The 27,972-nt window shown below is 29.5% G+C and overlaps 2 protein-coding genes across 2 annotated transcripts; both read left to right on the top strand.

Moving 5' to 3' along the window:
* The first annotated feature begins 206 nt into the window (after nt 1-206).
* On the top strand, nt 207-1,075 carry LOC130987953 (probable arabinosyltransferase ARAD1). The gene is made up of 2 exons (XM_057911668.1): nt 207-329; nt 595-1,075. The coding sequence occupies exons 1-2, from the start codon at nt 306-308 to the stop codon at nt 856-858; spliced, it is 288 nt and encodes a 95-aa protein (XP_057767651.1). The 5' UTR covers nt 207-305; the 3' UTR covers nt 859-1,075.
* A 23,484-nt stretch (nt 1,076-24,559) lies between these two features.
* Nucleotides 24,560-26,469, top strand: LOC130987952 (nudix hydrolase 18, mitochondrial-like). Its single transcript, XM_057911667.1, has 5 exons — nt 24,560-25,067; nt 25,243-25,363; nt 25,461-25,544; nt 25,634-25,762; nt 26,121-26,469. Exons 1-5 carry the CDS (start codon nt 24,982-24,984, stop codon nt 26,334-26,336), a joined length of 636 nt encoding a protein of 211 aa, XP_057767650.1. The 5' UTR covers nt 24,560-24,981; the 3' UTR covers nt 26,337-26,469.
* The last annotated feature ends 1,503 nt before the right edge of the window (nt 26,470-27,972 follow it).

Genomic DNA, 27,972 nt, shown 5'->3' with positions numbered 1-27,972 from the left:
TTCCGCGATTTTAAAATTGCAGATAGCGATGGAAAATTCCGTTGCTATTTACCGACGGACGAGATTCCGTTGCTAATAATTATTTTAAATAACCGAAAATATTTATTTTAAAAATAACAACGGAATTCACGTCCGTTGCTAAATAGCAACGGAATTTTCCGTTTCTATTCCGTTGCTAATAATTATTTTAAATAACCGAAAATCAAGCATCTCTGGTCAAGGATGTGATTCTTCCGTATTCACATAGGATTAATACATTCAAAGGGGATGCTGGACTGGAGAACCGCAAGTCTCTGCTATTCTTTATGGGGAATCGCTATCGAAATGAGGTAATAAGATTGTTTCTTTATTGTTATGCAGTTGTTCTCCAAATTTTATGTTCTCTTATGATGTTTAATGTCTTGTATATTTACAATTAGCATGAGAATAAGTGGTGAGTTTTCAATGATTATTTTGTTTGTTTGCTCCCTTTCAATATGCTTCTACCACCACATGCTTCTCATATAACTGTTTGTGATGTCCATGTATCCCATAATCCGTGTGGTCACTTGTGTGTGCATTTACACTTAAGTTGGTTTTTGTTGTGGATTGTAGGGTGGTAAGATTCGAGATTTGCTTTTCCAACTGCTTGAGAATGAAGACGAAGTTATAATCAAACATGGAGCACAGTCTAGGGAGAGTCGGCGTGCAGCAACACAAGGAATGCATACAACAAAGTTTTGTTTGCATCCAGCTGGTGATACTCCATCAGCTTGCCGACTATTTGATGCCATTGTGAGTTTATGTGTTCCTGTTATTGTCAGCGACTACATTAGTGGAGATAGCACGTCAAAAGGAGGAGATGAGGCAGAAAGATGAGCAGACCGATGCTCGATTTCAGGCTCAGCAGCGTATGTTCGAGGAGATATTGGCTAGGCTTCCACCTGGACCCACTGGACCCACTCCACCCACTGGACCATCATCTTGATTATGTTGTGTTTTTGTATTTTGAATACTTGAATATTTCTATTATATATTTGTGAACACTTGAATATTTTGTTAAGTTATGACTATTCGAATGCTAATTTAAATTTCATTTGGTGTTTTCGATATTGATGGTTATATAATTGAAAAGAAGCGTGTAACAGGACGTCGTTAAATTGTATAATGCAAATTTAAAAAAAAAATTGTATTAAAAAAATACCGACGGAATTTGATTCCGTTGCTAATACCCGCACGAAATTTACCGATGGAATTTGATTCCGTTGCTAATCGCGACGGAAAATTCCGTTGCTATTTCCGTCGTATAGTCTAGACGACGCCAACGTCGTCCCATCGCAGCCGACGGGCATTCCGTTGCTATTTCCATCGGTAATTTAGCAACTGATTTAATTTTCGTCGGTAAAATTTTTACCGACCATATTTTAAGCGACGTACACGCGCCGTCGTTAATCCGTCGGTATTAGTTTTTAGCATCGGAATTTTTGACTTTACCGACGGAATTTTCCGTCGGTAATCGGCCAGATTCTTGTAGTGCCATAGCCCCCTATTTTAAAAAATAATAAACATAATTACAATTGTAGCCCCTAATTACCCCATTTTTATAGCCCCCAACGTCTCGATCGTACGCTTCCACGAAATGCACGATCTGTTTTGGTAATCTCCTTCATTGAGTGCATAAAGATGATCAACACCTATTGCAAGATCTTCGTAATTTTAAAGTGTAGCCAAATGTATTGTTTTGTAGTTTCAATTTGATTTACAATATACTATCATGGAGAAGATGGATCATCAATAATGAAGAGTTTCACAAGATGTGTATATCACCTCATTTTCTGGTAAGCTTCATATATATACCATATTGCTCCACTCCATTAGAAAAGTAGCTGACAATCTCAATCCCCTAATAATTATGGTAGGATAAACTCATAAACTTACTAATTTACTAGAAATTTAAAATGAGGGCTATGGGGGTAATTTAGTATAATTATAATTATTTTTATTATATTTTAAAATAAGGGGCTATAAATAGCCTATAATGAGAAAATTGGAGGTTGTGTTTAAAATTACCCATAATTTTTTACCAAATAAAGAGAGAGTCCGTTGAGTTTACAAGTTTTATAAGAACTCCTATTTATTTATTTTTGTATTTGGAAGGTAAAAAATGATTATATAAATCATAAAGCATCAAGACCCAACTCCAAAATCTAATATTATGGGTTGATCGGATTCGGATGGCTCACATATCGATACAAATGGGAACTATCTTTCAACTCTATAATCTTTTCTTCATCAAGATTCATCAAATCTTATGTTTATTTGTAGGGTGATTTTATACATAGTCTCCAAATATCTCATTATAGGGTAAAAATGTACAATTATTAATATTAAATTTTTTTTTTAGTAAAGGGCTATGATGAGATACTTTGGAGGTAATATATGAAATTACCCTTATTTGTATGAGTATATTTTATGTATCTTATTTTTTTCTCTTTCCTATATTTTTTAATAATATTATAGTATTATTCATTTTCGTGAAAATATAATTTTTACATATTTATACATATTTTTTGTGCCTTTTCTTTTCTATTTGAATTACTAGTGATAGTTTTAATTTTATATTAATTTTAATTATAGAATGATTTATATAGTCACGATCAGGTGGTACCCTTCCTTTAGGATGATCCGGTAATATGGAACCCGAGTAGTCAATCACCAACAAAAGGATGACGACGTGAAAAAAGTATCCTCCATATGTAGCTCCTCAGATGCTTCACTGCTAGATACTTCACTGGTAGATGCTTTACTGCTTCTACCCGAAGCCATCCAAGGCAGGATATCAAATGAGTTGTTGGCTATACATTAAACTTAATGGTTAAATGGTTACATGCGCCTAAACTTTGTAATATGATATTTTTAGTCTTACTCCGTTAGTGTACTTATAGCGCGGGGATTCCATAACAACATTGTACAACGAACATGTACACCCGGGTGTACATGTTAAAATTCTAAAATAGCTTAATTTATAGATTATACAATTCTATAAATTACTTATATTATTTTATAAAATAGCTCTAATAACGATAATAACATTAAATGAAGATGAAACCATCTTATAGTTGGAGGCTAATCAAATGAATGACGAAGATTTTGACAAAAACTTTTTATCTAATGATTATTATTATTTATTTAAAATTTTCACCAAAATATCTGAATATTTTTCTTTCAAATTTTCTATTAGTCTTGAAAGAGTTTTTGGAACTTTTAATTACTTTTTACTGATTTGCATTTAGCAACATATTTTTTTTGAGGCATTAATTGACTGTTAATCCACAATCTATTAGTGAATTTTGATATTTTTTCAACTTTATAAAGTTGTAATATAAATACACAAAGTTTAGCCCATTTCAAAATTTGCCCTGAATTTTAATTTCGTTCAAATTAAAAAATATATGAAAAATTAAAGATGATATAATATATACACATCGTATTAAAATAACTTACACAAAATCTCTTGTACACCCGGGTGTACGGTACACCCAGAGTATTAGTGTCATTTCGATAATAATAATATGATAGTGTCATTTAGTGTTAGTGTCATTATATAGTGTTAGTGTCATTTCGAGATAATGTTATTTATATAACGTGATAGTGTCATTTGTAAAACAAATAGTGTTAGTGTTAGTGTCATTTAATGTCATTTACATCCGGGTGTACGTACTACCCGGGTGTATAGTAGACCACCTCAATAACTTATTCAAAATTTCTACTGAAATATATACAGTACTAAAATATGTACATATGTAGTTTGGCTCCCGTGCGAAAAATATTATAATAAAATATTATTTTAAAGTATTATGTAGATTTAAAATTTTAATTTTTTATTAATGTTAAAAATTTTATGTTGTACAACATATGAGTAGGAACATTTATTGCTCGTTCTTCCAAAAATAAAAATTATATATTGTTGATGTTGTTAGAGTAGGACGGGTAAGTGTTTAAAATGATGTCTTGTATTTGAACATCAGATGATTTAAGTAATATATCCTCAAAGAGATGGGTAGATGCATAATCATCATTATCACCACCACTTGTTACATCTCTAATACCTATATTTACTAAATATTTTATTTACATTTACTGAACATGCATGATCATTTTATGCAAAAATATGTACTCCCTCCGTCCCACTCCAATAGGCTCACTTCTTTTGGACACGGAGATTAAGAAAATTTACTTTTTAGTAGGAAAGTGGTAGGAAAGTGGTGTGGTCCACACCAATTAAGTACAATTTTTTTACCTAAAAAGGAAACTGAGCCTATTGGAGTGGGACAACCCAAAAAGGAAACTGAGCCTATTGGAGTGGGACGGAGGGAGTACTATATATTCCATTTTAAAAAGTTATATATAATATAACTATTACCTATAACACATTTAAGAGATTAAAAATAACTAATGCAATAAATTATAGAGCTATGATCATGTTATAATTATTTTTTGGGATTATAATTGATACACAATCATAATGTTTATTAATCTTAAATTTCAAATGTTTTACATATGTTGATTAAATATTCAAGAAATAATAAATAAATATCTTAAAGTACAGTTTTAATCATAAATCTTATCAATATAAATATTTTAATAATATTATAATTATTTATTGAACAATTTGTTTACATTTTATTCGTAAATATAAAATATTTAATAGATAAAAAAATTAACTAACAATATGAAAAATTACAATAAAAAAATATTCATATAATTTGAAGTAGACTAAATTAAAATTAAATAAAAAAAAGTTTATTTCTAAAAATAGTAAAGTGATTTTGGCGGAAAAACACAACTTACTATTTATATAAGTGGTTGAGCTTTTATATAAATATATAAATATATATATATATATATATATATAGATATAGATTCTTCGTGACCCATTTGGGCGCTTGTTCCACTCCACAATTTGTACCCTACCCTTAAAACCCTTAAAAGAGTATTTATCCTCTTCTACAAGTCCATATTGAATTGCATAATCAAACGGATCACATATGTACTGGGCTGTGCCTTTTACTGGGTCAGTTTCGCTACCAGGAATTACTTGATATAGAAAATCAAGAAATTCCTGGACAGAACCTTTGAAAGATTCTGCAGTGGCCAAAAAATGTGTGGCATGAATGGCATCCACAGTTGCAAATCCATATCAGCCCAAGTGTCCTTTTGATTCGTGACCGATAATATGGAACCCGGGTAGTCGATCATCCAACTAAAGGATGACGACGTGAAAAAAAGGATCCATATGTAGCTCCTCATATGCTTCACTGCTAGATACTTCACTGGTAGATGCTTTACTGCTTCTACCCGAAGCCATCCAAGGCAGGATATCAAATGAGTTGTTGGCTATACATTAAACTTAATGGTTAAATGGTTACATGCGCCTAAACTTTGTAATATGACATTTTTAGTCTTACTCTGTTAGTGTACTTATAGCGCGGGAATTCCATAACAACGTTGTACAACGAATATGTACTCGTTGTAAGTACACTAACGGACTAAAGATAAGACCAAAAATTTCATCACAAAGTTCGAGGAACTTTTGGATAATCTTTTCCAAAATAAGTAAGTGTACAACATAGAGATTAAACAATTTCATTCCATAGCAAAGTCGGCAACAGTCCCTGTCCGAAAAAAAACAAAAGATTTTGACATGAAAATAGCAAAAAGAGAAACTAAATGCCCAAACTCAAAATGTTAGGACAACTAATAATTCAAATGCTAATACAAAATGATTTCTTAATTAAATATTCAAACTTTGAATGTTGGAACTGCTAATGAGTTGTAAACAACGAAATAGATTAACTCTACAGTGAAAGTTTTGAAATGATAATATAAAATGTTTCATATACCTTGATTTCTTATAATGTTCATGTCATTTGGTAAAGATGTTTATTGGAAGAAAATGAGTGAAATTAACATGAAAAAAATTGAATCCGATGACTTCTCTTACTTGAATGATCATCGGTCCGCCAAATGCTACTCTATCACATGAAAACCACAAGTTACAATTGAATATTGGGAAAATCAAGCTGCAACTAGTCATATATGTTACGGAAACCCAAAATGCGTATGGAATATAAATTGCAACAAATCAAAAGGTTGGATATTGGATTGCCAAGGTGTAAGTAATGTAAACAATATATCTAAAGTTTATGAACTCAAATACAATTAACTCTTCCATGAAATAGAGAAAGAAAACTACCTTTGTGATTCTATATGTTGAATAAAATATCTCCTTACAATCAAATCCACAATCGTCAACACTACAAGAAAAAATAATTTATAAAAATACGAAGTATTAATTAAAGTATCTAATCTCAATAGAAAATAGGATATTTCGTTGTGTTACTCGTCGACCATAAAATCCTTCATGCGATCTTGGTGGCGCCCAAGTGCTATTAACTTATGTCCTGGAAGTAAAACTTTGGATTGATCACAGTGGGATCGCAAGTGCCATGAAGTTGTGGTTGATTTGACGCTCACAGAATCTTTGATACGTCCTAACTTTGCACACGGCAATAATTGACCTACTTGAATTCTGACAATGGCAAGGTTAAAGTGGAAGTCACATACTTCTACTACACCAAAACATATATTTTTGTTCGGAAGAACCACAACCTCCTAGAAAACGGATATAGTTAGGTTTTTATAAGTTTAAATTAAGTTATAAGTATATGATATGCACCTTTAAATTATCAACTATTAAGTTAAGCATAGGTTGAGCTCTAAAGAGGGTCCCGTACGTTAGGATGGTAGTTTGAATTATTCATCGCATTCCAAGATGAACAATTTTGGTAGCGGGAATGAGATGAGTATAATATTATGTGTTTTTTTTTTAATTATGACTAATTTATTAGGTGAGTCACATTCCGGTTGCACTTCGTTTCGCTATGGATCAGATTTTGGCCAAATTACATGGATGAAAAATTAATACGTTTTGTCAGCAAGAATAAGAGGATTATGATGCTATATATATTATTTTAATATAATTATGTTTAATTTATTACACGACGGACATTCCAATTGCATTTCATCTCGATATGGATCGATTTTGGCCGAATTTGTATGGATTAAACAATAATTCATTTTCATAGTGGGAATGAGATAACTATGGTATTGCATGTCTCTTCTTTACTTGTGAAGCTACATTTCTCCGTTTTACTTGTGATGTGCACTCGTCTAACTTGAGTATATTGGCAGGTGAAAAAGAGTCAAACATGCAATTACCGAATGGACCTTTAAGAGGGGTCAGCAATGGGCAGCTGCAAAATCAACAAACATTAAACAAATCACTAATAGAAATGTATTATACTTTATATAATATCAAAAGAGTTAAAGAGATAACCGGTTAAATTGAATAATTTCAAACACAGTTAGATAGTCTCCACTTTTCTCACCATAACCCCTTATTTAAAAAAATAATAAACATAATTACAATTGTAGCCCCTAATTACCCCATTTTTATAGCCCCCAACGTCTCGATCGTACGCTTCCACGAAATGCACGATCTGTTTTGGTAATCTCCTTCATTGAGTGCATAAAGATGATCAACACCTATTGCAAGATCTTCGTAATTTTAAAGTGTAGCCAAATGTATTGTTTTGTAGTTTCAATTTGATTTGCAATCTATATAATATATAAAAGAGGAGTTTTTTTCCCTCTCCTTCCACCAATTTTTTCACTATTTGTTTTCTTTTTATTTTTTATATTTTAATTCTTTTGTAAATATTGTCAAATTTGATTCATGAAAAATATTATATATACATCGTAAATTTAATATAGTATAAAAAATCATCAAAAATCAATAATTTATGAAAATTTTAAACTATTTTATTTTCCCTTTTTTCATTAAAACTTTACAACTTCTTAATTATATTTGTATATGAAAATATTTATTTATTTATTATGATGCGTAATACTCTATAACAATAATGAGTAATGCTAATTTTCATTATCAAATCATTTTTAAACTTATTTAATAGAAATAATTATCATTACGCTTTATACAAAATTGAAAATTTATATTTTAATTTTGTTTAATATTTATATTTATTTGTTTACTTAAATATATAATTTAGTTTCAATTTTTGTCGTGCATCGCACGAATGATCATACTAGTATACTATCATGGAGAAGACGGATCATCAATAATGAAGAGTTTCACAAGATGTGTATATCACCTCATTTTCTGGTAAGCTTCATATATATACCATATTGCTCCACTCCATTAGAAAAGTAGCTCACAATCTCAATCCCCTAATAATTATGGTAGGATAAACTCATAAACTTACTAATTTACTAGAAATTTAAAATGAGGGCTATGGGGGTAATTTAGTGTAATTATAATTATTTTTATTATATTTTAAAATAAGGGGCTATAAATAGCCTATAATGAGAAAATTGGAGGTTGTGTTTAAAATTACCCATAATTTTTTATCAAATAAAGAGAGAGTCCGTTGAGTTTACAAGTTTTATAAGAACTCCTATTTATTTTTATTTTTATTTTTATTTGGAAGGTAAAGAATAATTATATGAATAATAAAGCATGAAGACCCAACTCCAAAATCTAATATTATGGGTTGATCGGATTCGGATGGCTCACATATCGATACAAATGGGAACTATCTTTCAACTCTATAATCTTTTCTTCATCAAGATTCATCAAATCTTATGTTTATTTGTAGGGTGATTTTATACATAGTCTCCAAATATCTCATTATAGGGTAAAAATGTACAATTATTAATATTTAAATTATTTTTTTTAGTAAAGGGCTATGATGAGATACTTTGGAGGTAATATATAAAATTACCCTTATTTGTATGAGTATATTTTATGTATCTTATTTTTTTTCTCTTTCCTATATTTTTTAATAATATTATAGTATTATTCATTTTCATGAAAATATATTTAATATGTATCTTAAATTAAAGATCATGACAAGAGCTTTAAGTTGATGTATTATATGTAAAAAACAATTTAAATAAACTAATTATGATCATTTAAAGTTGTGAAGTAAATTTTATATATATGTGCAATTTTTATATATTTATACATATTTTTGTGCCTTTTCTTTTCGATTTGAATTACTAGTGATAGTTTTAATTTTATATTAATTTTAATTATAGAATAATTTATATAGTCACGATCAGGTGGTACCCTTCCTTTAGGTAGTACCGTAGCACTCGTGTATTTTTGTGTATAAAGCAATGTAGTATTGTATGTGTAATCATGCATCCTTTGAAATTTGTATTACTTATTAAAAATAAGTAATACAATGAATAATAGAATTATAATAGTATTGTATGTGTAATCACAATTTAATTTAAGGTATTACTTATTTTAATAATATGAAATGAATAATAGAATTATAAAAATATATACGCACTTAATGTATATTTATCATAGTATTATGATTTATTTACAATATAAACATATATTCTTTGTTGTAAATATTTTAGGATCATGATCGATCCTTAAAATTATTTATTCATTTAAAAAAGTAAATTGGAAAACCAGCTTATCCACTCCATAAAAAAATGAAAAGAAAAGAAAAAAAATCCGACCAAGAGATAAGCATATGTCCAAATTCCTACGTATACACCTAAAAAATTCCATGATAATCTATACTCTCAATAACTCCATAAAGAATCATATGTAGACATTAAGATTTAAAAAAAAAATTATATTTAGGGAAGACTTCCAAGTCAAGCCTAATAATTCCAATTGGTTAGGACATAATTTAACGCCAATTGCCAAATAGTCCATTTTATGTCACATACTCAATTATTACGCCTTTAAAATATTTTAAGTGCGGGAGAAAAATACTTTAACTTCAATTTTTTTTGTAGAGCGCGAAAAATAGTGATAAAAAAAATTAAAAAAATTCAAACTTAATTTCTCCATGTATTAACTTTACAAACATTAAATACAATAATTTTAATAAAAGAAAGTTTTAAGGTAATTTAATTTAATTAAAAAATAGACTATAATATGGGACATCCTAAAAAAATGATTAATTTTATGGGACGGATAGAATAAAAGAAATTGAATCATTATATTCCTGATTGTGTTAAATATCACAAACACAATTACAATTAGATAAGGATGCTAAGAGTTTGTGAACATTTATCATAATTAATGCAATTCTTCTGTTTCTAAAAAAAAAAAGGAATAAGAAATAGTAGATACGAAAATAGTTTTATTGAATTGGGTTGCTACACTCAATGCAGTATTATGGGCGAGCAAATTTAAAAGGATTAATTTGTCTCAAATCCACGAACTTTACATAATTTTTGATTTTTTTCAAAAAGAAATAAAAATTTGTTTTAAATATATAAACTCACACCTTTTCCACTTAAGTCAACTTCGATGAAATTGAATTTAATGTGATGTCGAATTCTGCTAACGTGAAAGATATATGATGTTAAATATATACTCTAAATCCTGGATAGTTCAATTATTATAATAAATTATATTAAATTAAACCTTTAAGATATTCCACGTCAGCAAATCTGATGCCACATCAGATTTAGAAATTATGTAAAGTTTGTCAATTTAAAATAAATTAACCCAATTTAAAATGGATTCGGGTGAGTTGATGTTGAGTCATTTTATTGTTTTTTTGATGAGGCGACCTTTTAGATTCATTTTATATTGGTAAGAGTCCTTTAAGAGGTAATCCTTTTATTTTTTGAGGTATTTTAAGTGGCAATCTTAATAATTGTGCAAAGTCTTTATTATAATTTGCTAAGGTTACTAGACTTTGGGATAAACAAATGTGGGTGGGGGGAGTTCCTATACCCACTATTTAATATACATGCAACAATTTCATAATTAGTAACATGTTAAAATTACTCAAACTACCCATAATTGTCACAATTAACTTACACTCACTGTCTCACACAAATATGAAAAGTTACTTCAATTATGCACATGTTTTTCGAGTTTAATATGATTTTTTAAAAACACATGACACTGAACTTTAGGTTGGCGTATAGTAAGTACTGGTATTATTTTAGGTTAATAGTGTTTTATGTTCAATATTTTAAATTTTTTTATAAAATATTCCCAAAATTTCATTTTCTCTTAAAAAACCTTGAACTTTCAATGTTTTCGATAAAATGTTATGCTATATAAAATTTGGTGACGAAAAAACGATAAAAAAATCATGAACTTTCAATGGTTTTCAACAATGGTTGTCCTCAACATGGTTTTTCAACAATAGTGGCCTATAAAATATTACATCCGGCGAGATAAGTCATCTTCCCGTCATTGAATTTTGTATAACGAGACATTTTATGAAAAACGCTGAAAGTTCGAGATTTTTAGGAGAATATAAAACTTTCGAGACATTTTGTGAAAAACGTTGAAAGTTCGAGACATAAAACACTATTAACCGTATTATTTTAAATAAAACATACTAACATGAACATGTATGATTGTACATAATATACATACTTCATAATTAATTATAGGGATAATTGCGTGAAAATACACAAACTTTGCCAAAAATCCATATTTGACGCGAAGTTAGGATTTTACATTTTAATACACCAACTTTCGTTGTTGTCCAAATTTGACACGACTTAATTCTTAAAAATTCAAAACTTCGCGTCAAATATGGATTTTTTCTTAAAAATAACAACTTTCGTGTTATTTGGGACATTTAAACCAAAAAAAGATATTTCCTTATGATGTTTTCTTTTAAACCATTTTAGGCGCGGATCAAAGATTAAAAGAAAACATCATAAGGAAATATCTTGTTGGGAATAACAACGAAAGTTGTTATTTTTAAGAAAAAATCCATATTTGACGCGAAGTTTTGAATTTTTAAGAATTAAGTCGTGTCAAATTTGGACAACAACGAAAGTTGGTGTATTAAAATGTAAAATCCTAATTTCGCGTCAAATATGGATTTTTCGCAAAGTTTGTGTATTTAGGTGCAATTTTCCCTTAATTATATATGCATAAAAAGAGTAGTAAACAAAATAATCAGGAAATGACAAAACTTAATCTTTAACCTTGCGTTTACGTCTCTACGATTTATTTGGTGAGAATGGAATGTGAATCAACGACTTATTATCACTTAATTAGACAATATAATCCCCTTTTTTGGGCGAGATTAAACAAGTGCAAAAGAATATTGTCACAATATTTGTCTGTTTTTCAAAATGTCATGATTTTTAGAATTAGACAAATTTATACTCCCTCCGTCCATGAAAGAACTTCCTAGGAGGGAGTGGCACAAGTTTTAAGAAAAAATATTGTTGAATGTATTGAGAGTGGATAAAAGGTAGTTGAGTGTATTGGGAGTAGTGAAAAAGTGTTGTAATTAATATTGGGAGTTGTGAAAAGTGAAAAATAAGATGATTATAAGTGGTGGGGTATAGTCCAAAAATAGGTAGGAAGTTCTTTTGTGGACATCTCAAAAAGGAAAAATAGGAAGTTCTTTCGTGGACGGAGGGAGTATTAAATATAGCAATCCGACGTCACGTAAAACTAATCAAATTGATTTATCTTTTTTCCTTTTGCTTTCAAATGTAGAATTTAGAGCGCACAAAGTTACGTCATTTTGATATTGTATATCATTATATCCCAAACTATGCATTGTTTTTTTTTTTTTTTTTTTTTTTTGGAAACGAACCACGCAAGTTTATCAAAAATAGCATTTACTAAATCCAAAACTATATCCATAACACGATTTTGCTGGTGCCCTAAAAATTATTAGGCTAGCCGATGCTGACGTGGAATATCGGAAGAATATTTTAATATTGGATAAGTTATGGGCCAAAGCTGAATTAATGGGTGGGCTTGGTTGACTTGATTGAGAAAATTGAGCCCAAGTTAATATCAAAATAATCTAGTTAAACAAAAAAGAAATAAATTGATATCTAAACTAGTGGTCGTTATTTTGTCAAAAAGTTGATGATTGCTATTTTTTATCTTTTTTTTTTTTTGGAGAGAGAATTGCTATTTTTATGTAACAATATAAAGTATTCCAATTAAACAGTGCAATTAATAACAAAGAGTAACTTGAATATCGTATTAATGGTTAAATTAGCGAAAACACAATGAGTAATCAAATATAGACAATTTATTACTATAACTCCAACTAACTTTTCGAGATTGAGGGTTTTTATAACTAGACAATCAATAATTAAAAGAAAACAACAAACACAAATAAGATTTAAAAAGAAAACAACGATCTTAGGAATTATATTGATTCACCTAAACGTGTGCAACTAACTTATTAATCCATTTACTAGTTTTAATATACCCTTTATGAAATATCACAAAGTTAATCATGCATTCTTTCTCGAGTAGGTTATGACATTTGATTAGTGTATATTCTCTATTATCCGTAAATCTCAAGAAGAAATATACTAATTCTCAAAAGCACACAAATAATAACTTCATATGATTATCTCCGCTAAGAGCTTAAGACTTAGGGAGTGTTGAGAAATTTCATATTTTAATTAAATTTCAAAACCCCTTAAAATGATAATAGTCTAACTGTTGTATATATAAGCCAACTCTACAAACTCTACAAACTTTCAAACTCTCATAAGCCAACAAGTAATTAACCAGCGAAATTAAACTAAAAGTTCAAGTGAATCTCTCTCAGATCTACACTTGAGAGATTCCAACAAATATTTTCCGCTGTGTTTCTAAGCATTTTCTTCTAAATTCAAAGCTTAGAGTCGAGCAAATTGAACCTTAGAAATAAATCTTCATTATAACAGTTATTGAAAACCCTTCAAACACTAACTCACCGTAAAGTTTGGTTTGTGTATAAGTCATGATCTCTAAAATACTAACAATAAAAAACGCAACTAAAACAGTGTAATTGTAGCATAAAAAGCAAATCGAGTATCGTAATCCACAAAGATCGATATAGCGAAAACAATACGTAGACACTAAATTACTATACAGGTAAACAGACAAACGATGAGAACGAAGAATCATTCCCATCCATTATATTTACAAGATCTACAGTGATCAGTGGATGCATGATCTTGATAAATCGATGAATACATTACCCGAGTTCGACTTCTAAAGAGAGCGAATATTTTATTTTTTCTCAAATGCATTATTTTTTACAATTGGTGCATTATTATTCTCACGTTTTCACGAAAAATGCAGTTTTCTCTCTATATATATCATTTCTAGAAACTAATTATAAAAAAATATATAATTTCCTTTTACTAATTACGATAATTGATCTTTTTACTAGTACTTGATTGGGTCAATTTCCACAGCCGTTTGCACCACACATGGGACAACTTGTCTTGTAGAGAAGTAGTCAAATTCTAGAATATAGTCCCACTAATAATTCATATCCAACTCACTAATCAATGAAATATATATACGTTTCTTCAAAATTCGAATGGTATATCATAAATAACTAGGCATCAATATTAATTTATATCATGCATGCATTTTTAGAGACGTTCAAGCGTGTATTTCCACATATCAAGAATCAAGATTCAAAGCCTATTACTACTTCTCCACGAAAGCAAAAGAAGCAAAACACCCTCTAAATTTGTCAATTCTCGAATAGTATCGCATTCTGTGATCAGAGCAGCATCAGTTTCTACAATTGGAAAGTATTCTAATTCGTGATCACTTTTAATTATATGGGATTCTTTTATTTAAATCGACACACACAAATCTGTGCTTAATTTGTGCTATGTATTACTTGCTATATATATGTGTGTGTGTGATACTCATACTACGATATATGCGTGTACTTGTGAAACACAACATTTATATATACATATATACTTATAGGGTTGCATTCTACAGAACCAGAGCTTATACAAGAACATCAGAAACATCGAACATGCATTGAACATGGCAGTAAATATTGTTGAACGTACAAATACTTTGTTGAACTTTTGGGGGCTGAGGGATTCGAACCATGTTCATGTTCAACACAATTTCGCGTTAAACGTTGAACGAACGAACGCTGACCGTTAGATTAGATAAGATCAAAGGTTGAGATTAAGACTCTATACACTGCCTATATATATTTGCGTTTCTATTGAACTCTCCCCTATACTTATAATATAATATAGAAGTTTAGAATTAATTAAATTGTTCAGAAATAAGTGTACCGGACAACAAAAAGACTTCTATTTTCTTTTTCCGTGAGTAGAGTATCATAGCCTTCAAAGCCAATGTAGGTGTGTTTACTTTTATGGAAAATAAGAGAAAATAGTGTCGTCGCCTCGCCAAACGCCATCTTAAACTTTTGTGACTGTTTCACATTTTTGCGAAAATAGTGTAAAATACATTGTTGCACGATTTTAACAAAAAAATTGTGAAAGTCACAAAAAATCGTGCAACAATGTATTTTACGATGTTACACATTAATTTTTTTGAAAGAATGTAAAAAATATGTAATTGTGAAAAAGTATGTATCAATATAAAGGGTAAATATCATGAGAATCTTTGAAGTATACCCACTTTATCGAAAATACCCCAAAACTTTCAAAATATTCTATAAATCCTCAAACTATTAGGTTTTTATCAAATATATCCCGCATCTATTTTTCGATCATAAAAAACGTGATGTGACTCGCCGGATGCCACAATGTAATTTATATTCTATTTTTTAAAAATGCAATGGCAAAAACAACATCGTTTCGTACCATATCATTTAAAAAAAATCACTCTGAAATTTAAAATTCACTCTTATCGTGTTTGAAATTCACGCTAATAACTTAGAATTAGGGATAAAAACCATAGAATATGATACGAAACGAAGTCGTTTTTTCCATGTCATTAAAAAAATAGAATATAAATTTCATTGTGCCACATCATGTTTTTGGTAATCGAAAAATAGATGTGGGATTATTTGATAAAAATATGATAGTTTGAGGATTTAGAGAACATTTCAAAAGTTTCAGGGTATTTTTGATAAAGTGGGTATAGTTCAGGGATTTTCATGATATTTACCCCAATATAAAATACATTATTACACGATTTTTCAAAATCTTTTAAATATGTAAAAAAAAAAAAAGTGTACAATAATGTATTTCTTTGGTGAGAATGACTACTATTTTCACATGCAATTTTATCCATACCAATAAAATTTCCTTTCTCTATAATTTTAGCTAAAATAAGACGCCAACTCTTTGGTTTAAGATCTATTATCAATTTCATTTCCCTACATAGTTCGGGAATTGTATATCCAATTAGCATGGGTATTACTTAATATAATTTTAAAATATCCACGCCTTTTTTTGAGTTTTCATAATCTACGTATCCAAATTTTCCTACTTTTTACATGACCTTAAACATTGCATCTTTTTTTACAATATCCCCAATTTTTTTCCAGCATAATTTGTCGAATGTATATCCTAGAACGATGTTATTATAAATTAAAGATACTATAAAAAAATTCATTAATGATACATAAGACTTGTCGGTTATTATGTGTGTCATAAAAATTAGAGACATTTGAGAGCCCAAAGTTTTTTCAAATGAGATCCTCTGTCCCAAATTATAGTGTGTACCACGTGTACCACTCTTCATTTCTTTATATTTATAAATTATTTTTTATTTCATTTTAATTTATTATGCTTTTATATATTATAAAGATAATTAACAAGGGTTCACTCATCCATTTACGGTTTATAATTATTTTTTTATATTTATTTGAATTAATAATAGATTATTTGGGTTCATTAATTCAAAGTTAGGGTATATAATTTTTTAAATTTTAATTTTTCAATGATAAATACTAATTAGAGTTTATAATAATATAATAATTGTTATTTTTATAAAAAACAATTTATAAAATAAAGAAATGAAGAGTGGTACACGTGGTACACACAATATTGTGGGATAGAGGATCCCATCTGAAGTTTTTTAAGACCTATAACTTTGACTGTTTTGCAAATGTAGGACAAATTTTTTCGGTCTTGCAATAGTAGGATAAATTTTCAAAAATTGAGCATAAGTAGGACAAATTGAGTCTGAAAAATCAATTTGTCCTGCAATTGCAAACCCAAAAATTTGTGTCCTACATTTGCAAAATTACCAAAGTTACGGTCCTAAAAAAGAGAGAGAAGAAATAATTTAAAAAAAAATAATCTTTAAATAAATATAACTTTTACATTTCAAATCAAATATTTACATAAAATATATCAAATTAAAGTTCTTATTGTGATCTTTAATTTGATATGCATATTAAATATTTTGAGTGGCAAGATATTCAATTTTTTGCCAGGCAAGAAAAGAAAATATAGGGGAAGAAAAAAGAAAATAAAATAACCCTTAAAAAGACAAGATTTCAATTTGAGTGGGAAATTTGGAGTTATAATAAAATTCAAGGTTTATTTATAAACTGTATTTTTTAATTTTTTTTATCTTTTAATTATTTTATTTTATTTCTTTCTAAAATTGTAAAACTCGACTAATTATAAAATATGTAATACACATATCAAATTAAAGATCACAATAAAAGCTTTAATTTGACATATTTTATGTAAATATTTTATTTGAATTGTAAAAGTTATATTTATTTAAAGATTAAAATTTTTCAAAAAATCTATTTTCTCTCTCGTTTTTTTAGGCCCGTAATTTTGGTCATTTTGCAAATGTAGGACAAAAATTTTCGGGCTTGTAATTGCAGGACAAATTAATTTTTCGGGTCTCAATTTGTCCTATTTATGCTGAATTTTTGAAAATTTGTCTTATAATTGCAAGCCCCCTAAAAAAATGTCCTATATTTGCAAAACATCCAAAATTACGGGTCTAGAAAAACTTTGGGCTTGATATTTGATGATGTAGCCAATAACTAGTAGTTATACTTTCAAATACCACTAATTTTATGACACAAATATTAGCTATATACCAAGCCTATTATCACTAATAGAAACGTTTGTGCGATGAGACAAACTTAGTTTCATGATTGGAAAAATTAGGAATGTTGTAACCCAAGAAAAACGAAGAAAAAAAATGATGAGTAATTACAACGTTTTACTTCAAAATTCAAAACCTAAATACTAACACATAACATAATTACTAGTATTTGCACTCGTGCAACGCATGAAAAATATTTTTATATTTTATTATTTATAAAATTTTTATTAATTTGATTATTATATAAAAAATTCTAAATATATTTAAAAAAATACTGTAATTTAAGATAAATATTTTATTTTAATAATAAAAAAAGAATAATTCACATTAATGAAAATTGATATTGTGAAAAAAAGAAAAAAAATACTATAAGTTAAAAGATAATTGAAAAAAATAGATTTATTCAAAAAAAAAGAAAGATGTATACCTTATAAATAAACCTTTAATTTTATTATAATCACAAATTTGCCACTCAATTTTGAAATTGCGTTGAAATCAATTTGGAATTGAGAACTTCCTTTTTAATATAGTATAGATAGATATCATATTATTATTTGTAATTAGACTAAACACATTTCATGATTTCACCAATTTATTTCTCTAAATTCTTATAATTTTAGTACAACATTTAATTTTTTAAGTGTACAAGAATATGCATTATTTTAATATTTTATCACTTACACATATAGATGTCATGTCACGCATCTAAGTGTTTGATTCATAATCTACTAGATATAAGTTATAACGTGTATTATTCATTATATGCAGAACTAGTAAACAATTTGTTGTAAAATGTTATAAGGCTTTGCCTTGGTACCACTGGTACCGTTTTTTTATAAATTTTCTCTGTTTTCTGATAAAAAAAAAAAAAAAAAGTAAACAATTTGTTGTGCAAGTGGGTCGTTATTCTAATCTTTTTTTAGGTGAGGGAATTATTCTAATCTGCAATCACCCATTTAGGAATAAATGCGAAACACAAAAGCATTAAATAGGAAAGTGAGATAATTCGAGATTTCTCGAAATAAGCAGACACGACGTAGCCACGGTGCCATAAAAATCAATTAATAAAACGTTTTTCAATGCGCCCATTGCACCGAGTCTCACACGCGCGTGGCCTGACTTTGAATTTTTTAACCCCTAACACCTAGTTCTAGTTGGCCTACTCAATTTTTTTTCATTTTTAGTAGTATTACTCAATTTTGAAATATTAAAATTGAAATGTCATAATTGTAGCATGGTCCCTTAACTATTCAAGAACGACACTTTGTGGAGTTTTTCATTTCTAAATTAATATTATGTTGGGACTTCTATCGTGCTCAAAATTAATGCTTGTTGACTTAGATCACTCAAAGATTTTGATTTTTAATTATTGTTTATAAGTTAACTAGAGTAACCAAATCAATAGTAACTCGTGTCATATTTGTATCTCTATCACACATAATATGATTGATACTTTACTTTAGTGTTTGGACCATTTTTTTTTTCTTTTGGTGCCATTTACGTCCTTATATTTTCGCTTTTTTGTTTTAGGGTGAGTGGTGAGGTGTATATGTTCACTATACTAAGTTTAATTAAGTAAAAATATTATGGTATGGCTGATTTATATAGTCATTTTGGTTGACATTTTCCTTTTCCTTGGTCATCTTTATAAATAAATACATGAATTTTGCTCCCTCTTTCGTTTTGTATATGATATTTGAATTTTTTCTAGTAAAATCACAAATTTTTGATTTTATTCGATTTTTTCACAATTTTAAATTTCATTCAAATTAAATCTGACGGTGACACTTAAATGGTAATTGAATAACACGTCCAATTAAATGAGTCAGCTAAATGACATCGTTTGATGTCTTAAATACCATCTTAAGACAAAAATATCTCTTACTTCTATAATCTAACAAAGCTTCAATTCAACAACACAAAAATTATACATGCATGTTACTATTAAAGAAAAAATACTCTATATTACGTCTGCATGGATGTAAATATATTACGTCGGAATATATTGACCAATGAAAATTGATTGCCAACTGATGTATATATTATATATGAATTTTATAAATTAACTGATCAAGTTCAAACGGGAATAAATCATTATCAAGATCGATCGATATATACTAAAATAACTATAACTATATATCCACAGAATTATGTTGCTATTTTTTTTTTTAATAAATTACGGATTATTGCAGAAAATTTAGATTTATTTTAAATGCACCATGCATAGTGATGGCATATATATTTTCTGTAATTATCATAAAAAGCTAGAAAACATATAAATATTAAATTGACCAAACTATATAATTTTATACAATACATGTCAGAGGCAAATTAAAGTTGAGGAATAGATTGCATGTGGTTTGTTTTCTGTTATGATGCACATGGCTTTCTCTTTTTCTAAGCAATATTAGAGAGTTAATTTACACGATCTTAGTTTTCTATATGTGAAGCTTACCAAAGTTCCCGGATACTATATATTTCGATGCAATAATTCACAGATCTCACATACATAATATTTTTTTATTTTTATTTTCCCAATTCACATGCACGATGACCCACCAAGTCACCCGACGAAAATCCTACAATACATATAGGGAATGGCTAAAATAAGAGCATTTTATAAGATATAAAGTAAAAATCGTTTTCAGTCCTTAGATCATCAAGATCTACGGTTGATTCCTAATCCTGTTGGATGGATTTATGGTACTGAGTTCGAATCCCAGAGGTAGCAAAAATTTATTTTTCACAATTCATACCTTTATACAACGAATTCATACGTGTCTACATAAAATTCATCCATTAAAAAATTTTCAGTGTGCAAATTTTCAACCATAATCCACATTTTTCTTATATTCGTCGATTTCGAGCTACTAAATTGCCATTATCTAAAATAGACTACGAAAAAAATAAATTAAAAAATCGAAAAATTTGAGCTTGGCCGGCATTTTATCTTTCTAGGCTAGAAGGATCAAATTCTTTAATTTGAGTTATTAATTCAACATGCAATTAATCCATATCAAACACTATGTAGTATAATCCGAATTAGGTGAAGAAAATAAACTAGAAATTGGAGATCCCCCAATCATTTAATTTGGATGCAAACAATTGTTTTGCTCATTGCGTGAAGTAACAAGTTTGCCAAACCAAATAATACCATTATAATCTGTACATAATAATTTGCAACACAGCCGACTATCATATATGATTATAAATTAAGAAAATATTCAAACTTTGGTGTGAAATAAAATAAATAAAAAATATAGTAGTGCTCTAATCGTGGTTTCAAATTGATACCCAATTTTAGTCAAAGTATTCTTCTTTTGATTCCTTAGTACAAAATTTGGCTTTTTTGTGCAAAATGGTTGACTTATTATTATTATTATTATTATTATTATTATTATTATTATTATTATTATTATTATTATTATTATTATTATTATTATTATTATTATAAATGAGAGTGGTGATGATATATTTGCATGTGACACGGATTCTTTCCACAATGATTATTTCGGCTCTAACCAACAATTAGGTTTAGGAATGTGCTCATTAATTATATAATGACATAATATAAGTACAAAAAGTTTTAAAGTCACATTCGAGATATAGGGTACTAAAGGGTGTTCTTTAGGGAAATTTCGCTTTCATTTCGTCTTTTTTTTTTTTTTTTTTCTAATTTACAACCAAATAAAGAAAAAAACTCACTCACACTCTAGCTCTCCTAGGGTGACTCGAACCCCCGACCTATTGATTGGAGGAGAAACGTGCTTCATCGTCTCATTTCGTCTTCTTAAAGTAAATGTATTTCTTTATCGGGATTGAGGAATGTAAAATAAAATAAATGAAAATATGTACATTTAATTTGAAACAATCTGTTAAAGAATAATAATGTCATAAATAAATTCCGGATTGACAATTAGTAAATTAGTAATGGCTTTCCGTAGCGAATTGATAGATAATATAAACATGCGCGAAAATATATAAATCATCAACCATTATATTTGCAAGCCCATGTTTAATCGGGTGTTTTTGAAGGTTGGAAAGGGATTCAATTTCAATTAATTGAATTCATTACTTGTTGTTTAATTTGGATAACGAATTAACCATTACCCTTACTTGAGGTCCAATTAGTCAATTTGTTATCTTTCAAAACAAAGGAAAAATAAAAGAAAGAGAATCACTTACTAGTTATTAATGTTATCACTCCACCATTTTATTTGATAATATTCTCTTTCCATTCATCTATTTTAACCAACCGAGCACTTAGTGGTAGACTGAATATTCTTATGGTCAAACACTAATACATTTAAACTGAATTGAATATCTAATTCTTAAAATAAAATTTATCTTTTTCACTATATGGTTAGCATTTGCAGCCGTGCAAAGCACGGAAAATGTCTTTGATTAAATATATTTGAGTTGAATATTAAAAAAACATGAAAAATATTAAAAAATAATTAAAAAACAATATTATGAAAATGTAAATAACAATATTAAGAAAATAACACAAGTTAAAAGACAAAACTGAAAATAAAAATTAAAATGAAAAATACATGTGTTTTAAAAAGATGATAGATGAGAGAGTTTTTTTCTTAAGTTTTAGTAATTTTTAAATAAATATATTTTTTATATTATAAATTTAATATTTACATAAAATATATCAATTTAAAGCTCTTGTCGCGATCTTTTAATTTTATTATAATTATAAAATTATCATTTCATTTTGAAATACATTTTAAATTAAAAGTTACCTTTATAATATAGATTTGTAGACTGATATATAAAATGTTAGAAAAATCGATAGAAATAAGCCTTGCAAGTTAGTGGTGCTTGGAGAACAATTTTGGCATAGAGAGATAGTATAAAATTTGGCAAATTGTTGATTACAAATTATTACAAAAAAATAAAAATTTGTGATCTTATTACTATATTAGTAATTTAGTATATTAGGATATTCTTATAAATTGTAGTCTTGCCTTATTTGAAAACGACCCACAAACTTTTTCCTTTTAGTATTATTTATGAAAATGTGTGAGACTCAATCTCCAATCAAATATAATTATTACATTTTTTCTTAAAACGCGTATCATCTTTTTGGAGCCACAATTTTTGGTGACGTATAAAGAGTATATCTCGATTTTACATGTGAACGAAAATATAATTAGTGAAAAATAGAAGGAGCGGAAGGTAAAATATAAAGTAAAATAATTCCCCGACCTGTCGCCATCGTGCACGTGTCAGTGCAAGAGTGGGCACACGCAAACGACACATGAGACAGTCGACATTTCTATTGGAAAGCGATGGGAGACGCGTCCATACTACGAGGCCTAACTCTTTTGAAATCAAAACCAATTAATTATTTTTAACCTCCAAATCCATAATCCATAATTATAAGTCAATAATAATAATATAAAAACAATTTATCATTTTTAACTTTGATTTTTGAATGATAGAAGTCGAGATGACACTCATTTCATAATCTCACGTGCTTTTAGAAATTGATTGAGCGTGTGGAAGTGGAATTAGTCTCTTACTTTTATTATAAATGTATTATATGTGGAATCTATTTATTTAAAAATGAAATGAATACTTATTTCGTAGATAAATAGAGTATTTTACTTGTGTACGAAATAAATAGAGTATTTTACTTGAATATATCCAATACTACTAAATGACAATTACAACTATCCTTTATGGGGCATTTTTACACTCAAACATACATCTCACAACCATTTTATTCAAATACGTGTCATTTATTCAACCATACAATTTTTACGAACGGAGAGAGTATATCTTTATAGAGAGAGAGAGAGAGAAAGTATATCTTTATAGATTTGAGTATGTTATATTTGATCCTTAAATATGATTCACACGTATTATGTAATTTATAGTTTATTGTACAAGAACATGAATTTATCCAATATGCACTGAAAATAACAATGGTAGATTTCCATGAACACACAAAAAATGTACTCCCGCCGTCCGCATAAAATATTTCTAAAATGGGAGGACACAAGTTTCAATAAAAACCGTAAGGTGATTTGTGAATGGAGAAAGTGTCTTATTTAAAACGTAATATTAATAATGATAATTAATTCTATTGTAAGTAGAAAACGAGTTACACCATGTGGTGGATATTGTTTAAAATTAAAAATAAACTATTTTTTATGGACGTTTCAGAATTATAAAAAAAATATTATTATGATATATTGATTGATTAGATTACTCGATCCGTAATTTAATCCGGAGACAATGCTACGTGGAATTGATTGTGACTTTTGAATCTTATCTTCTTTAAGATAAAATTTATTTAGGATAATATTGAATTCACTTATTCTTGAGTAACTTCGAATTAATATAATCTGAGTAGATCTCGTGAATGTAGATCTCACGATCGAACTACGTAAAATTCTGGTATTATTTTATTTGTTTTATTTAGGTATTGATTTTTGTTACTATCACTAAGTAATACTCCTAGTAGAAAGCATCCTAAAATGAACTTTCAAATAAGATAATGTGGCATGTTGAAATACTATACTGCAAATATCTTTTGCTTTAATAACTGTTGATGAATTGGATCCTCTCATAAAACTGTTGGGACCATTGTTGCTTTTTGAACCCCCCCTCCCCACCCACCCCACCCCCACCCCCACCCCCACCCCCACCCCCTAAAGAAAAGGCAGCTCCTCTTTCTATATAACCAGTGGATGAACATCCCAACCATTTCAGTTATCCATAATAAGCTTCAATTATTGCCTTCCATTTGTCGTCTCCCAACAACAACAAAGCGAAGCACAAATTAGTGCTTACCAATTTGCATTTTTTAATTCTTGGACATACGAGTATCATATTTCAGAGACGCAGATTGTCGCCATTGCCGATTTTTCTGGAGCTAATCGCAACTGTTTTTAACCGAAATTCACCCCTTCTTTTACTTACTGAGTCTTTTGATTTCTTTGGAGGGAGTTTTTTTTCTCCCGGGGAAAAAAGATTCATTTTTTTTTCGTTCGTTTCTAAATCATTCCCCGACAAACAAGGCTTTCCCGTTTCCGTTTCCGTTTTCGTTTGCTTTTATCATGCAAATCAAGAAGCTCGTTTCTTTGCCGTCTCGCACCGGGAGGCATCTGCAGCGCTATAATAAGGGATTTCGTCAGGTTGTTGGGTATGTATCTCATCTCCCTCTTTCCTGCTCAGTTTCTGATTTGGGGATTTTTTTTTTCTGTCTCGTTCACCAACTGTTTGTTGAATTTCCGCTGTGGCATTTCTGCTCTATTCTTGCGGATCATTTCATGTTCTCCAAATGAATTGTGCCTTATATTTTCTTCCTGTTTGTGCAGATGTATTCCATATAGAATCAGAGACACCAAGAAGACTCATTTGATCGATGACATCACACTTGATGATTTGGAGATCCTTTTGATCAGCTCTCAAAAGAGTACAAGACTTATGTTCCCCAAGGTAAAAATTCGATGAGAAACCAAAATCATGATATCAAAATATGTAATTCATCCTTCATTGGTCTAAACATTGTTCGATTTGCAATTGATCTCATCAGGGTGGATGGGAACTCGATGAAGATATCCAATTGGCAGCTTCACGAGAGACCTTAGAGGAAGCCGGCGTAGTTGGCCTTCTTGGGGTATGTTCTTGCCTTTGATAGGATCAATATTTTTGTATTCACACCTCTAAATTCATCATCTAAATCTCTTTAATTTCCCTTCACTGCAGGAAAAGTTGGGTGAATGGATTTTCAAGAGCAAAAGCCAAGAGAAGTATCATGAGGGATCCATGTTTCCCTTGTATGTCACCGAGGAATTGGAAGTATGGCCGGAGAAAAGCCTTCGCCATCGAGTTTGGGTACGCCCTCAAGCTCCTTCGCTCTCTATATACCCAAAGGGTCGTTTACTTTGCATATTGATAAGATGTATGATTGAGTATTTAGGATTTCTCCAGTATCATTCAACGGGATAAGAATCAAGCAAAACTAGCTTAAATGATAGGAATTATCAAGAGATTAGCCTTACTACTTTTATCTATCAAAACTAATCATCCAAAATAAACGCCCCCGAAGGAGATGTTACTTTGATAATGCTATTACGAGTCTAATCTATCACTCAAAGTAAACGACCCCTAAAATCAAGAAAATGCAAACTTTTACGAACATGATGTTGTCAAATGGTACTAGTTCTGATGTGGGATGTTATTTTTCTTGCAGATGACTGTGGACGAAGCTCGGGAGGCTTGTGCGGCCGTATGGATGAAAGAGGCGTTGGAGGAATTCGTTTGTCAGTTCACTTGTCGATCAAGAGAAGTAGAGGAAGATGCATCTTGTTTATTACTAGCATTGTGTGGAAGCGAGGACTTAAGCTTCACAATTGGAGCTCAAACTGCTGACAACGAAGTTGATTGCTACTTGAACTTGATCAGTTGAAAAAGCTCGAATCTTTCGCAAAATGGAGCTGCAACAGGAGCTGCTTGAAGATGAGGAGTTAACCAGATAGGCTAAAGTGTACAAATTGCTCACCTTTATTCTTTCATTCATGGAAAATCCGTTGATTCTTCAAGCTGTTGTGTTTTCGAAGTTGTTGGAAAATTAGGGGCAAATCTGCAATCAACTTCTTTGTCTGTAAATGAGATCTGTGATGAAGAAATTCATGGTATCATGGATATAGAGCTAGGCCACTGTATTATTAATTCCAATTAATGTATATATACTTAAAAAAAATAAAAAACTTTTGTACATGCACTTGAATTATTGGAAAATAAACTTTAAGTTGTGTGTATATTTCTTGTATGTGTTGAGGGATTATTTGTCCCTACAGCCTACCACATAAAGAAGTCTAAATTCCTCTTATCTCTTTCATCCACATGTGTGTGATTTTTTTCTAGCCATAGAAAAAAAAATCACATGTGAAGGGGTCAGGATGCTTACTGGATTTCCTTTTATTTTTGAAGATAAGGGTAGCTCTCACATCCCAAGATCTTGATTGTTTCGATTTTGAGTGATTTAAGTGAAAAGTATAGTACTTTCTCCGTCCACGAAAAATTTACCGCAAATAATTTTCATTTTGACATACACAAAAAATTGTCACTTTCGTTTTTTTTTTTTTTTTTTTTTTTTTGATCGGGCAAAGTCATGTTAGATGTTAGAAGTTAGTTCCTCATCCACTCCAAGAACCACCTTATCTCTCCATTCACCAAACTCCACCTTATATCTCCAATCACCAAATTCGTTCCCAAGAGGGATCGAACCCGGGTCACTTCACTTAAGTGAGGACCCGGTGGCCAGTGGGCTAAGCCCCCTGGTTTTGTCACTTTCGTTTATAATAATGGGGTCCGTATTAATAACATATTTTCCTATATTCCATTTGATTTTGTCTGTATTTTTTTTCTTCACACTATCCCACATGATTTAGTCTATTTCTTTTTTAAATACACACTTTATATTATACTTTCTGTGTCCTATAAAAATGTATCACTTTTTTATTTTCGTCTATCCCATAAAATGTATCACGTCATTTTGGGACATGACCTCATTTTTTCTTTTTAATCATAATCACCGAATTCTACGTGATGAGACTTTCTCTCCATTCAATATATTATCAACCAAATATTTCTTAAAACTCGTGCTGTCTATCAAGTATATTCTTATGGGAACATGGAGCATTAGATATACAAATTCTCTTGCCCGGGCGTCCTTATGCTGGATCGTTCACATACTCTAATAAGACATTAAAATGTACTATTAAAGTGTTTAATAAGACACTTATAAGTGTCATATTAAAATATGTGAGTGATTCGCATCGTGGGAATGTCTGCATTGAGAGACATCTTCTATTAAATATGGGAATATGGGCACACGCACTCTTGCACTATATCTTATTTTCCATATATTATTGTCAGTGCGGCTACTATTCTATTTTCATAATTCAAAATGACTATTTAAAATTTTGCCTAATGTTAGGATTCTTGCAACATTTGGTGTCTCGAGTAGCACATACAATTTCCACTGAAGGTATCGAAATATAAAAATTCCATTTGCAATAGAACCCCAACTTATAAGACTA

This window comes from Salvia miltiorrhiza, chromosome 6 (assembly GCF_028751815.1).
Source record: "Salvia miltiorrhiza cultivar Shanhuang (shh) chromosome 6, IMPLAD_Smil_shh, whole genome shotgun sequence".
In the NCBI taxonomy this organism is placed as follows: Eukaryota; Viridiplantae; Streptophyta; class Magnoliopsida; order Lamiales; family Lamiaceae; genus Salvia; species Salvia miltiorrhiza.
The sequence above is the reverse complement of the archived record's forward strand: the minus strand, read 5'-3'. Positions and strand labels throughout refer to the sequence as shown.